Source organism: Anneissia japonica, unplaced genomic scaffold (genome assembly GCF_011630105.1).
Source record: "Anneissia japonica isolate Jap-2015-1 unplaced genomic scaffold, ASM1163010v1 scaffold288256_len377385_cov191, whole genome shotgun sequence".
Classification (NCBI taxonomy): Eukaryota; Metazoa; Echinodermata; class Crinoidea; order Comatulida; family Comatulidae; genus Anneissia; species Anneissia japonica.
Genome location: NW_022721455.1, coordinates 62570 through 78105, shown reverse-complemented (window position 1 = coordinate 78105; position 15536 = coordinate 62570). Strand labels below are relative to the sequence as shown.

At 34.6% G+C, this 15536-nt stretch overlaps 1 protein-coding gene across 1 annotated transcript in view; it reads left to right on the top strand.

Moving 5' to 3' along the window:
• Positions 1–286: 286 nt before the first annotated feature.
• Positions 287–15536, top strand: part of LOC117111558 — a 29497-nt gene continuing 14247 nt past the window's right edge. The window contains exons 1-12 of the mRNA XM_033254497.1: positions 287–362; positions 804–1109; positions 2405–2713; positions 3469–3768; positions 5595–5900; positions 6655–6981; positions 7722–8030; positions 8261–8563; positions 11680–11733; positions 12220–12552; positions 14175–14303; positions 15249–15488. Coding sequence (XP_033110388.1) covers positions 287–362; positions 804–1109; positions 2405–2713; positions 3469–3768; positions 5595–5900; positions 6655–6981; positions 7722–8030; positions 8261–8563; positions 11680–11733; positions 12220–12552; positions 14175–14303; positions 15249–15488 — 2992 coding nt within the window. The remainder of the gene's footprint in view (positions 363–803; positions 1110–2404; positions 2714–3468; positions 3769–5594; positions 5901–6654; positions 6982–7721; positions 8031–8260; positions 8564–11679; positions 11734–12219; positions 12553–14174; positions 14304–15248; positions 15489–15536) is intronic.

Below are 15536 nucleotides of genomic sequence, written 5' to 3'. Positions count from 1 at the left end.
CACGGGAACAGATTAACGTCTTATCCGAAAGACGTTGCCCTATTGAAACTTGTATTTCAGGCCTCCACAGTAAAACACAACGTGAACACAGATGGGTTTTGAACCGGGGACCAAGAAATCTCCACGATTCAGCGCACACATAGGGTCTACTACCAGTTTAGCCGACTTAGCTGCCCTTTCTATTATTTTCATATTTTGATTAACAATTAGTTTGCAGATACCTTTTTATATTCAATTGATTTTCCAGAACGTCTAAGTACGAGGCTTATTTAACGTCTGTTTGGCAATGACGTGGTCTCTTCTAGCCCTCTTGCTTTGGGGCTGCGTACGTGTACAGCAAGCTTTTGGAGAAACTCATCGGAGTAAGTTGACATATGCATTACATCGGGGCGGAGTAAATTAACAGCCCTGTTTTTTGGTACACTTCTATTCAGGGGACACACCTTTACACGGAGGCACGTCTTTTCCACGAGGGAGAGGAAATAACATATAATCCCAAATAAGGGACATCATTCCTATTCAGGGGACGTTAAGTTTTCATCTTATCAAACCAGATACAATAATAGGCCTAGGTACTACTTTATTCGTTATTTATTCTAGTTTGTGCTAACATCACACGGTGCTCTTGTATTATATTTCTGGCTGCCTTTTTAATTTTACATTTTAACTTTTGCTGTAACTCAATCGAGATCCAGTCATCGTTCCCCAGAAAATTACTGTTTTCCAGTATTATTTCCTTTTTATTAAATGTATAATTTATTTAGACTTAGATTATAAATGTTAATATATTATGTATATCATAGCGACTCTAGTGAATGGAACAGTGGCAAGAGAAGGTCGCCTCCAAATAGATATTCGTGGAATCTCTGGAACCGTATGCTCGAACGAATGGACTGAAAAACACGCAGAACGGCTTTGTAAAAGATTTGGTTACAGAGGAGTCGAGGAATACCTTGTGTACAAATTTGGAAAGGGAACAACTGAAATAATTTGGACAAATATAAGTGGATGTATCGATAACTTAGATAATACTATATGTGATCCTGACATTTCTTTACTTAATCCATCATGCAATCACTCTAAAGATGTTGGTGTCATATGTTCGCAAGGTAAGTCGTGCCCAAATATAAAATTAAATTGTATGTTCTTAAGTTCATGTACCCAACCCATGTTCCTTCTGACAAACAACATTTATTTTGCTCTTTGGTGAACTTCTATATATTTAATAAACGATTGATAAGTTTAAAAAAAAAATTTGCTGCCACGTACAGTGACTTTTGAAACTTACCAGTGCCAGTTAGTCACCATCCTCAGTATAAAAAATGTAATTTTTCTTCCTTTACGCATCCACTCGGTCACTTGGTCGAGAGAAAGTTTGTTTTGCGTTTTTCGCAATAATCCAAAGATTCGTGCCCGTTCGGTACTTTCTAGAATTACTAGTTCATGATGATTTTTACCAATAAAGTCTATTGACTATTGGATTGTTGTAATGTAATACACTAGCAAGCCAAATGTCAAAATGTTTAATTATTTCAAGCCAACAGCCTATGTTGCTGCACGTACGTAGACTAATAATTCGTAATGTGAAGTCTATACGAAGCATGTAGTTAAGTACATACTTTAGAATATGAACTCTGAATCAGGCTCTTTTTGTAATTTTAACTTATTTACAATGCGTTTATAACGATAAAAACCTTTTAACGATCGCCAGCAACCAACCCGAGTTGTAAATAATAGTTTAAAGAAATAGACTACATGCAAAAGTGGAGAAACCTCTGCGTTTTGTCGACGTCGTGAATCTTTTTTTCCGTAATCCATATGATGCATAACTATTAATACTTCTTTTGTTAACTATAGTAGATATGTTTTATAATTGATTTATAGATTTTGACGTAGGCAGCACCAAGTTATTTTTGGCCTTAGAAGGCCCTTCTTATAATATTAAAATACTTTCTTTGACCACGTATAAGAAAATGCAATTCTATTCTTTATGAAATAATGTCAGTTGTGCTAATTTTGATATAATATATATTATTCAGAAAATATATATTACATTCTTAAATATTTATAAACATGTAGGGATGTATATGTACATTAGAAATATTCTGACTTATCAGCAAGTTAGAAGAGCATTTCCAGAGTGTTGTCTTAGAAGTCAACAGAAGTTTGTCAGTGATTTCTCCAGTAAGTTCACTGGTGGATTTAGAGGGGGAATAAGGGGCATAGCCCCTCTATTTGTGTTTAAAAAAATCTTGTATAGCTTATTTTTTAGAAAATAATAAATGATCAAATAATTCCTTAAATTATCAAAAGTGCATTGCTCCAATGGGGATTCGCTCCTTGCAAACCACAACGGCCCTGCCGTTGTGTAAAGTAATATGATCTGCTTAATTATTTCCTTTAGTCAGAATTCGACTTGTACGACCTGGTTCATCGAGGTATAGGCGCACACATGACGGGCGTGTAGAGATATACTATTTTGGCAAATGGTCCACTGTGGCGGGATTGCATCTGGGAGCAGCTAATTTTATTTGCCAGAATCTAGGTTTTCCAGAGGCAGTGTTCGCCGATTGTTGTGGAATATTTGGGCATTCTACTGACATGCCGGCGTATCGGGTGACATGTGTAGGAGGTGAAAAAGAAATAACAGATTGTTCTTTAGAAAGGACACACTACAGGCCACCAGTACAATCGGGAGTTATTTGTGCAAAAGGTAGAACTCAGGTCTTGTTTTGGCGTACAAATGCTGCTTTTAAAAATAATGTAGACTGCATCTTTAATTTAAAAAAAAACAAACAAAAAAAAAACCATACGTTTGAGGCTTACAAGCCTCATCAATTAAGAAGGTGCAAATATTTTGATTGATATTAAATACAAAAATAATTCAGTTATGAGGTCCTATTTCCATTTTGCTACTTAATAAAATTTAGTTTCTACAGACTACTCATGATGAAACACCTGTGTTTAGGAATATTTTCCTTTTTTATAAAGAAGCAACTAAATCTTTTTTTTTCAATAATTGTTTTTCAGTAAATTTTGTAAAAGAATAATTGATGTAGATCTAATAGCATTATGAATACCTCCGCTTTAGAATAGTTTAATTTCTTGACAAATCAGTTGATTTGTTGCTTGATTCAGTAAAGTATGTCTATACATTGCTTTCATCATTTAATTAATAAAACATCTAGGCCTATATTGTAAAGTAAACCAGTAAATCAATAATAAAATCAGTTAAACAGTGATTTCAATATATAACTTGAAAATCATATAATGAATTTCTTATGTTTATTAGCTGTAAATGTAATTATATGTAGTATTGTATGATGCTTTGCTTTTAAATTACATTTATAGGTTTTTAATTATTACATAACTAAACATGCAATTTTATTACAACTGTTTTAGTTCATAATTGTATCTGAAATGAAAGACAATACAGTTCATTGACATTTATGACTGAAATTGTTTCAGACTCACTAAGATTAATAGGAGGAGATTTTCCGTCACAGGGAAGAGTAGAGGTTTTTACAGATTCAGTGTGGCACAAAGTATGTACGCCGGATATAAGCATGAATGCTGGAAGAGTTATTTGCCGGCAACTTCACTTTGATGATGTATTAGACGTCGTTGAGGTGTATAGCAAGAATTCAATTTCTCCGACTATAAAGAATGTCAGTTGCGTTGGGTCAGAAAAACGTTTCGAAAAATGCTTGTTCCAAACAGTCTCAACTGGGACTTGCGACACAGATGTGTTTCTGAAATGTACAGCCAGTAAGTATGCTACATGTCTCTTACCCACAATAACAGCCAATTACTAAAATATATATAAACTATAATAATGTATGTCTATATATTATCATTTTTAAGATTATGTCTGTTGGATCAAACATTGTACCTTGATCTTTCTTAGTATTATTTCATAGTAGAAATAAAGAAAGTGCTTCTGATTTTCAATCGCAGCTAGGCCTAATTGTTGTTAATACTGACAGCTGATATTCTTGCCTCTTTTAATTGGTAAGGTGGTAGACAATTACTGTTTGTTTTAATGTTTAATACAGACAAAGCCTTAAAATTAATTTCACATATTATTGACAAAATGTCTACAACCAGTCCCCATTTAATATGTAAAACATAGTCATTATAGTTATATTTTTAATACAAATATTACTTTATAGACAAAGTAAATCGAAGTCCTTGCCGAACCACGGGGATCATACATCCTGAGAGCTCATCCCCAGTTTCAAGCAGATAAGAGCATGATGCTTACCCTGGGTGGAACGCTGGTCCAGAGCAGCTTACTCCCAATTTTATGTGGTACTATATAGCAGTTACAATAAACGCGGAACACTTTGACATTTATTTAACACATTTATTAACTGCAGTTTATTCAATACCATCGAGACGATACGTAGAACATGATTGACTACATCGATCCGATATGATAGTTGTGTAAGCTCAATAACACAAGCGAAATGCACAGCGAAAGATTGAAATCCTGAACCAGGTTGGAAAACCACACCGTATCCACTGCGACAAACCCCTTCATTTAAAAGATAAAAGTTAATATAATTATCTTATAATTTATAAAAATATTGGCATTAGTACTTTTTACTTTCAAATAGAAAACAGTGCTCTGACTACTGTATAATCAATTCACTTAGTAGTTATTTGGCTTTAGACACATTTTACGTAATTCAATCATCTACACTTGTCTTTTTATCCTTAATCTATTCATTTCAATTCATTTATATCTCATTACCAAAAATTGACAATATCATTTCTAATAAATTCATATCACGATAAATTATATGATATGACCTTCATATGAAGTGATAATTATTAGAAAAGATAAAATATTTGCAATTATTGATAATTTTAGAATTGCAATTGCTTAATAACACAAACATATACAATTACTTTCAATAACCTTGGAAAACTGCAAGATAAATTTATTGTCATAAATCAAACGTGTAAAATTTGAATTTGTTTTGCCTGCCGAAAGATCATAGTATAAAATAAGGTGTGTACGTTACATTGGTCTTTTTTCAAACTAATTCTAATTCAGAAAGGAGTACGGGAAGTTGGTGTTGTAAATTATTTTCAGTGTGAGAAATGTCAGCATCATCTGCGTAAGGCAGTTCTCGGAATGTTTAAAATGACTTTGAACCCTCTCAAATTAAAAACCGTTTTTTGTAGGCCGTTAACTTTCTATAGTAAAATGACAATCTAGCGCAAACTTTATTGTTTCCCTCTATTGTTCAAGATAACAATTTTGAAATGAGAAATATATGTTAGAATCAGTTAGAAAGCACCAACAAGATAAATAAATATGAATATATATAAGAAGTTAATACAGGTAATACGAAATTATTAATTATGAATAGTGGGACTATAGCACTGAAACAACAATTGCTACAATAATTACTATCATATTCCTATATATAGGTCTAGTACATTTTTTTTTTTCAATTTAGTGATTATTTTAAAGCTTTTTTGTTTTTGTTATTATGCATAATTATATTGTCATAATTAATATTTGTCTTTATCAACATTTATTGTTGTGCTTTGTTATATCAATATGTATTTTCTTCCCAAAGGTGGATCGAGATTATTTGATGGCTTCTCTCGTGTAGAAGGCTTTGCCCAAGTATACCTGAACCATTCATGGAGGTATGTTGAAGGTGTAAGGTCAGGTATTGATGATGCACAAGAAAACAACCTTGACGTCTTAAACTTCATTTGTTTGAAGCAACATACAAGTGGCCTAAATGTATTTCGATGCGAAAATAACTACATTAATTACCCAACTGCGAACTGCGAAATACGAGATGACGTACTATATTGTACACCCCACACACAGGCAAACAGGAATAGGTATATATGTTACACTGAATGCTCAAATGGTAAGTAGATTATTCGATACTTTATTACCTTTATATAAAAGATAGAAATATTTAATCACAATGACGAGTCTTACTTTATTTGGAGTAAGTAGGTATATTGTTTAAGCAATCCTTAAAATTACAGTAGGGCCTACTTTTGGTTTTATTTTATTTTATATATTTTTTCATCAAGTTAGGCCTACATAAAAACACATGAATTACAAAGCAGCATAAGTGTACATACAGTGCATACAAAAAAAAACCAAAAAAACCAAAAAAAAAACCCCGATGAGTAACTACGCAAAGGACAATCAAATTGCAAAATAAATGAATAATAACATTATATAAAGATATGTACAGCAAAGCATGAGAAAGTGCATAATTAAAAGAAAACTTATGGGTGATGATTATAATATTTGTATAAATGTTATGATGGTTATTTGTAAACAAACTTTGAATTGAATCCATATAGGCCTATTAGTTACAACTGCAACAGCAACAGCTATATAATCTCTTAATCTTGATTGTCTGTTAAATAAGGATAGGCCTACTTACGCATTCATTCATTCATTTTATTAGAAATTCATATACAGCATAAAAAGTTCAAGGATAAAACACATTAAAGTAACTCAATAGTCAAACTTATTTCCATTGTGGTACTTAAATCTTTTGTTTATGCTTATTTTCAATTATTGGTGGCAATTGAATGTGTACAAATAGACACAGACACACACAAAAACACATATCACAAGATTTTAATTCTGATTGTTTGTAGATACGCTGAGAATTAAGAGATACATGGATAAAAGACTTCAAGTAGGCCTACATTCTGGATTCATTGAAATATTCTTCAACAACGCTTGGAATCATATTTGCCGAGACAACTGGGATTTAATTGCAACTGAGGTTGCTTGTAAAGACCTTAATTTTCTTGGTGCTGCTGATCTTGATAATTTAAGAAATAAGGGTAATCGTAACAGTACATATACACTCAGAGCTGCAGTTCTTTGGTGTGATGGTAGTGAATCCAGCCTGCATGATTGTCCTCGTAATGACACTTCAGAGTGTAGTAGCGGCCCTGTTGAAGTCGCATGCATAAGTGGTGAGTATTATATATCTCATTAACGGTATAGTTGTATCGCTTTTATTCCTCAATTAGCTATGTGTTCGCAATTTGTCAACTCAATTCCAAAGCACTGAACGAAAATTATAGATGGAAATCCAGCAAGTTTAATTTTAAACAAGCTATTGATTATTGTTACTTTTATTATTTTAGTATATAGCGCCTATTTCCTTAGGTTACAAAGTGCTTTGTTTTTCATAGTCATATTGGATTAGGCAGGCAACCCCAGATACCCAAATATACTACTGGGTGGAGGGAAGCAATCCAGATAAAGTGGCTTGCTAGGACACAAGCGAAATCCTCAGAGGGATTGAAACCCCGACCTCGAGGTTGGGGAAAAAAAGCGCTTCATGAAATACTGATATATAATAATGCTATGTGTTTTGTATCTGCTTTACAAAAACATGTTACATGCGTTGCAATGCCTGATAATCGAATTAAGTATAGATGGAAAAATTATAAAACTATATTATAGGCCTGGATGACATAGATTGGTGTCTTGAGAATCATGTTCTTTGATTTTGTGTTCTCACTCTCCATTTACATATGGTTCATTATGAAGTCGCGCGAAAATGAATCATTTACATTAAGGGACAAATTTCTCTCCCGTCCAGAGGGTGGTTCTTTACTTAGTCCCCATTGTAAAGGCCTCATATTTTTACAACAATAAGCGAGTGTACTAGGGCCTCTATACAAAACTTTATTGATTATGTTTTCAGAGGGAATACGATTTCAAGGCTCTGTTGTTGGCTATGCCGGTCGAGTAGAGGTTTACTCTGGTGAAAAATGGGGACCTGTTTGCGGATATGATTGGGATTTGCAGGATGCCAACGTTGCGTGTACCATGAAAGGTTTTCCGAGTGCTGTTGAAGCTTATCACTCCGCAGAATTTGGTGCAGTTTTAGAAGATACATTTTATCGTTTTGACTGTTCAGGAGATGAGACCAGTTTATATTCTTGTGTACACTCTACCGCCAATTCCGGCTACTGTGACCATTATGCAGGTGCTGGTCTGATTTGCTCTCAGAGTAAGTTCATGATTATTATTGTTGAAAACGTAAATGTAATTACGCACTTTTATGATTTCCTGTAAACAAATGTTGTGTGCTTATAGCGATCCTTATTAAAAGAAAAATCTAAAAGTGATTTTATTATCTTCAGCTTATAAAACCTCGAATCCTCAATTTAGGTGTCATTACTGCGTCACCTCAACAGGTATTTCACAAATATATAAAAGTTTAGAAGTTTTCATCAACAGGTACAATTAGACTTCAGGGTGGTAGTAGTTCTACGGGTCGCGTTGAGTTGTTCATTGACGGTATATGGGGAACAGTTTGCGATGACCAATGGGATTTTAACGACGCCTTTGTGGCATGTCGCCAGCTTGGCTTCAGTAACGCGAGTATTGTTCACATCAAGGGTAGATACGGCGAGGGAACTGGTGTGATACACCTCGACAACGTAGAATGCACGGGTACGGAAATTGAGCTCCAACAATGTGAACATCTCGATCAACACAACTGTCTACATTCGGAAGATGCAGGAGTATCTTGCGTGCAAAGTAAGTTAGTGTAGATTTTGATCAGAACTTTAAATTTAATTATGTTATAACTTTTAATTTTGTAAAAAAAATATTGTAGAATATTGCATATTATGGATGACTAATACTACAAGGTCAAGGTCATATACAAGTTTTATTAATAATTTTAGATTATAATTTCCAAACTCGGTGCCTTACTGCGTTGTATGTAATCACATATTAACAAATATTAGATGTTTTTCTTGCGAGCGTGAGTGATACTACAAGGTCAAGTTCATATACTGGTTTTACTAATAATTGGGATTGTAATTACATTGGTTATAATTTTAAAACGAGGTGGCTTACTGCATTATACGTAGTCCCAAATCAAAAATGTTGCGTTTTTGTTACGCACATGCAGGTCAAGTTTAAATACAATTACTACCGGTGTTTATAATTTTAAAACGCGGTTGCTTACGGCGGCTGTACGTTAATCCAAAATCTACGTGTGTTGTGAGATTTGTCTCCCGTTGCGCGCGTGCGTGGTACAATGTCAAGGCCATATACAACTTTTACTCATAATTAGGACTATAATATTAAAATTAGGTGCCTTACTGCGTTGTATTTATTGTCCCAAATCGACGTATGTTGTGAGATTTTCTTTTATTGCGCGCGTGCATGTTACTACAAGGTCAAGATCATACAAGTTTTACTAATAATTGGGAATATAATTTAACTCGGTGACATACTGTACTGCATCTTCGAAATCAGCGTATGTTGGAAGATTGTCTCTTGTTGCGCACGTGCATGATACTGCAAAGTCAATGCCATATCGAAGTTTTATAAATAGTTATGAAATTATAATTTTCAAACTCGGTAACTTGCTGCGTTGTATGTAGTCGAAATCACCGTATGTTGTAAGATTGTCTCTTGTTGCGCGCGTGTTTTACAATTAGAATTTTGAAACTCAGTGACTTACTGCGCTGCTTCATAGTCCTAAATCGACATAATATATGTTGTGAGATTTTCTTTTGTTGCGCGCGTGCATTATACTACAAGCTCATGGTCATAGTTTATTACCAATAATTGGGGTATTTCTCAATAACTTACCGTACTGCGTTGTAGATAATCTTAAATCAACGGATGTTCTGCGACTGTCTCCTGTTGCGCGCGTGCATGATACTATAAGGTCAAAGTTAGATACAAGTGCTACAATTATGGTGTGTATAATATTAAAATTCAATAGCTTACAGCATTGTATGTAGTCTCAAAATTGTACGTGACGTTGACTTTGTGTTATAACATGAAAAAAAGAAAATCTCACAACATACGCTGATTTCAGACTATATACAACGAACCGAGTTTTTAAAATTATAATCCTAATTATTAGTAAAACGTATACGTGACCTTGAGCTTATAGTATCATGCACGCGCGCAATCAGTCTCACAGCCTGATTTCTGACTACATACAACGCCGTAAGCTTCGGCGAGTTTTTAACTTATAATCACCATACTAGTAGCGGTTGTATATGACCATGATATTGTAGTATCATGCACATGCGCAACTAAGAAATCTCACAACATACGATTATTTGGGAGTACAAACAATAGCAAGTTAGAAATTATAATCTTATAAATATTTGTAAAACTTGCATGTGACCTTTACCTTGTAGTATCATGCACGTGCGCAACAAGGAAATATCACAACATACGCTGATTCAGACTACATACAACGCAATAAGCCACCAAGTTTTAAAATTTTATTCCTAAAAAACTTGTATATGACCTTGAACTTTAGTATCATACACGTGCACAACAAAAGAAAAACTCACAATACACGTTCATTTGGGACTACATACGACGTAGAGTTTAAAAATTATAATTCTATAATTAATAGCAAAATTTGTATGTGACCTTGACCAGTATTATGCACACGCGCAACAAAAGGAAATCTCAAAAGATACGTTGGTTTGGGACAACGTATACAACGCCGTAAGCCAACGAGTTTTAAAATTCTTATTCTTATTATAAGTAAAACTTGTATATGACCTTGACCTTGTAGTATCATGCACGCGCGCAAGAAAGGAAAATCTGACATTTGTTTATTTGGGATTACATACAACACAGTAAGCCATTGATTTCCAAATTATTAGTAAAACTTGTATATACCTTGACCTTTTAATATTAGCCATCCATAATATGCAACATTCTAAAATTAATTATTTTATTAAATTAAAAGTTATAACATAATTAAATGAAACAAGTTATTACAAACTGCGACAAACTTTATTAAAAAGTGCGACAGCTGAGTTATTACAAAATGTGACAGGCGAGGCATTTATTAGAAAGTGCGACAGCTTGATTGTTTGATTGTTACAAAGTGCGACAGGTTATTACAAAGTGTGACAAATTTGTTACAAAGTGCGACAGGTGTTACGGTACATAATGCGAAGATTATTACTAAGTGCGAAAGTACACCCGTCCCTTTATTGAGCACCAACACTGTAGTCTAAAGCAGATGACCTGGCTTGTTAAAAAATACAAGGCCTAAGCCAGTAGTGGCGCCAGTGGGGGATGGCGAGGCCTTGAATTTCCAATCTCTAATATTGTAGTCTAAAAGCACATGACGAAATCTTGGATTTTAGCTTTTGTTCAAGCTTATACGCTTATAACATAATTAAATTAAACAAGTTATTACAAAGTGCGACAGACTTTATTACAAAGTGCGACAGCTGATTTATTACAAAGTGTGACAGGCAGTTATTAAAAAGTGCGACAACTTGATGTTACAAAGTGCGACAACAGTTATTACAACATGCGACAGGTTATTACAAAGTGTGACAACTTTGTTACAAAGTGCGACTGGTGTTACAAAGTGCGACGATTATTACAAAGTGCGACAGTCCACCTGTTCCCTTATTGAGCACCACCACTGGTTTAAACAAACTGGCCTTCCTACAAAAGGCTGTACAGTAATACAGAACGTAATCTTAAACCGGGCACACACGTACATCGAAAACGTCTCTACGTGTGGACGACATCGCACACGCTATTGTGGTGCGAAAGCGTGCTCTCATAAACTTATCACGTTAGCTAACCCTCATTGGCTATGAAAACCTAACTATATTTTAATCAAGGGCTTTAATCTGTTTTAATAGGTGAATCAAGAAGACCTGGGTGGCTCAGAACATTTAATGATGTGAAAATAGAAGGTATGTAGACGAAAATAATTATTTACAATTAATACAATAATAAGTAAAGGTTTATCAACATAACACATTGTAGTTTAATTTTCCAGAGATTTTAACCCATAGCACACGTAGGAGGAAACCAAAGCCATTGGGGGAAGGTTGGAGGGGAAGTTATGAAACAGCTAATAATAATTTTATAAATTAAACAAATGATGGTAATATTGTTTGTGATGAGATTGTTACGTGATTATTGTGGCGGTGATGATATCGATTGAGATATAAATGATAAAGACGATGATAATGATGACGATAGAGAATGATGATAAAAAGTCATTCTATATATTAAATCCATAATCATAATTTCTGAATCAGAAAACCATATTAGTTTTAGATAAAAAAAATCATATTATAGGTGTAGGATTACTAATTTTTATTTGAAAAACAACACTTATACGGTCACTATGTCTATGTAATTGTGTTTATTTGATGTTGGGTTATTTCGTTCAGGTTGCCATGCAAATTGGTTTCGAGACAGCGATCGGTGCTTATCCGTCGTACAATTTGAACATGATCATTCGTACAATAATATCACGTGCCCTCGCAACTCGGTACTTCTCAGAAGCGACACCTCTTTGCTAACACTCACACAATACGTTTACGCATTATATTATTACGATTCAAATGCTACAGTTATATTTCTTTGGAGAAAGCGAAATAGTGACATTTGTAAAACTCTGAACCGAGAAATACCAGCCAAACGGGGAAGTACATGGAAGGAACTTGAGGTGTTATGCAAAGGTATGCATGCGAGAGCATTCGTTTGCCAAATGAATATTGAAGGTAGGTCTCTTCGTCTGATGATGTGATTAGTAATGCTAATCGGAAAATTTGTTTGCGAGTTTTGGTAGTGAACTTTTTGGTGAGAATTTTTCACCTTACTTACCTAGTAAGGGGACACTATTCCACGAAATGAGAGGAAATACACATTTTTACACCACGGTCAACCCTTATTAATGGGACAGGGATAAATTTTGAGCATATAAAATTGCAAATTTGACACATGTTCTGGTTTTATTGTAATTCGTTCTTAGGTCAATTACATCACTGTATGACTGCGTGCCAAAAACAAAAACAAAAACAAAACAAAACAAAACAATAAAAAAAACCCTAAGAGTAAAATTTCACATTTTTGTTAATTTCCTGAAAATAGAGGTACTGCTGATGGACACACATTTAAATTACAAAGAAGTACTCTGGATAAGGATTCTACTACATTATCTCTTAAGCGACCACTCTTATTTTACATGTAGGCCTAGTTATAGTATTGTAGAGGCATCGATGTTTTGTTAAGCTCCGTAACAATTTCTATAAAAGTAATTGATACTGCAAATATATTGCATTCAAGCATTCTACACGCAACTACAGTCTTCTTACAAGTCAAATTATTTTAAACTTAGCAGTCACTCCATAGAGTGCGTACCTCCGCCCTGTGCTGGTGCATGAATACAGTACCAAAAGGTAATCTGAGTTTGTTTTTTCATCAGGATACGAAAGGAATGTTTTCCCACCTACCTGACGTGTGATGTAAGTACTGAATGCTCAGTACATTCCCAAACACTTGCGAAAAAAATAAAATAAAATAAAACATTTCGTAAAGAAATCTGAGATTAAAAACCCTCGCCCTGTATTTATGTACTGAACAAAAATAATGGCACGCGGTCCATCCACCCGATCAACTAAACGAGGCCTAGGTTTCAAGTAGCAAGCCCATCAATCAGGCGAGTTTGCACACTCCGTCCGACCACTTCCAGTCTGCCGGTGGGAATGCTTATGGTTGGAGACTTACCGTATATAGCGCATAGTAGATGGTATGCGCTGTGCCTAGCCAAACGTACCACAACTCGGTCGAACGATCCGGGTCGAGTAGTTTTTTAGTTATATGCCCTGAAGGACACAAGCACCACGCACAGACAGACAGCTTGACAGACGCGCACTATTGCAATACACAGGCCGTGTATGATGGGCAAAACTACAGCATACCCTCAATGTAATAATGAATTCGCCCGCTGTATTCAGGCACAATAGTTCTTGAGTTCTGCAGCCTGTCCTCAATACAATAATAGAACCTGTCATATTGTGGTACCGATATATGGTTTTCTTGAGTACTGCCTGAATTCGAGGTCGATTCCATTATCTTATTTTATGCTCGAGGGTAAAACATAGCATTTCATTGACCTTGACCTTTGACTTTTATGATGATCTATTTATTTGTTTTTGCGTAATCTGGCTAACAGACAGCAGTGAATACATAACCTCTTGGCTGAGGAAAAAATAAGCAAAGTATTAACGATATGTAATTGATTTAAAAATCATATGAACTTAGCGTCTAAGTGTAAAGAGAAAGTTTTTTGAAATAACTAGTTTAGCCATTTGATCAATTGAATGTTCCTTTCTATATTAAGATCAGTCACGCATGTGTTCCAGCAAATTGTTTAAGTGCTTATCCGGAGAGTGTATATTGAAGTCATTTGTCTGCGATGGAAATTTTGACTGTCGGGATCACAGCGACGAGAATGAGCAATGTATTACAGGTCGGTACGTGTAACATAATTCAGATTAAGAACGATCATCTATTTATAATTATGCTTATTTCAAAGCCTACAATCACAGTAATTCGTCAGATAACGTCAATTGGATTCGAAACCTACCGGGTTAAAAAACCGTAACAACATACTGTAGATCATCAGAGTCTCCATCTAACGAAATGAATGTAATTCCATATTTCAGCTTAATTGAGGGAAAATAATTAATTTTACAGACGTTTTCATTGTCACGTGCTGTTTTCTGGAGCAAATTGTTGTATTTCCGCATTCCGTTTGCGGTTTTATATGGAATACCAAAAGAACAACATTCAACATCAATTTCTGCCGTATTATATGGAACGCCAAAAAGGCAAATTTCAAACACAGTCGATTTTAAAGCACACTCCGGTTTCAGGCACAGTCGGTTAACAAACACAATATATCTTCGTCAAGCACAGTCGGTTTTCGGGTTCTCAATAAGTTACAGTAAAACTTTGCTTTCGCTGCCACTGACCAAAATACGTTATGGTATGGTATGGACCTACTTATATTGCAAATCATGCTAATTTTAATTTAGTGCGAACAAAAACATTATGGAGAGAATACAAAATATTTACTAATACCAATTACCACTAATTGCTGTTTCATCTCATTTTAGTGTTTTTAAAATATTCTTATGTTATGCAAAATGATATGAAACTGCTTTCAAAACCATGCAACCTATCTTCTTTTAGTGGTATATCGTCTTTTTTAATCGAAACTATTCTTGACGTACACACACTAGAGGGTATAAAAAATTATAACGCTTTAATAACTAATAATAGTAATGATAAAGATCATGATAAAATATGATGGCATTGATGATTGATGACGAAGTCCATTACGACGACGACAATGATGATGACGACATACCTCAATTGCCTTACGAATTATTATTATTACATATTTATTTAGAATGTTTTCAAAGGCTCGATGCTTCAGATTACCGCGGAATTCTCGATACAACCAAAGATGGAACAAAGTGTGTTTTATGGACAGATGCAAATAATCCCGTAGATGCTGTAACGCCGGCTAAAGTTTTCGGCAAAGGAATTGGAAATCATAACTATTGTCGCAACCCAAACGAACGGTGTCGTGCGTGGTGCTATTCAAAAGAATTCTACGAAGTGAAAGATTGTGCAATCGAGCAATGTGGTAAGTTAACACCTTAAACTAAAAAAAAAGAGTTTAATGTATATATAT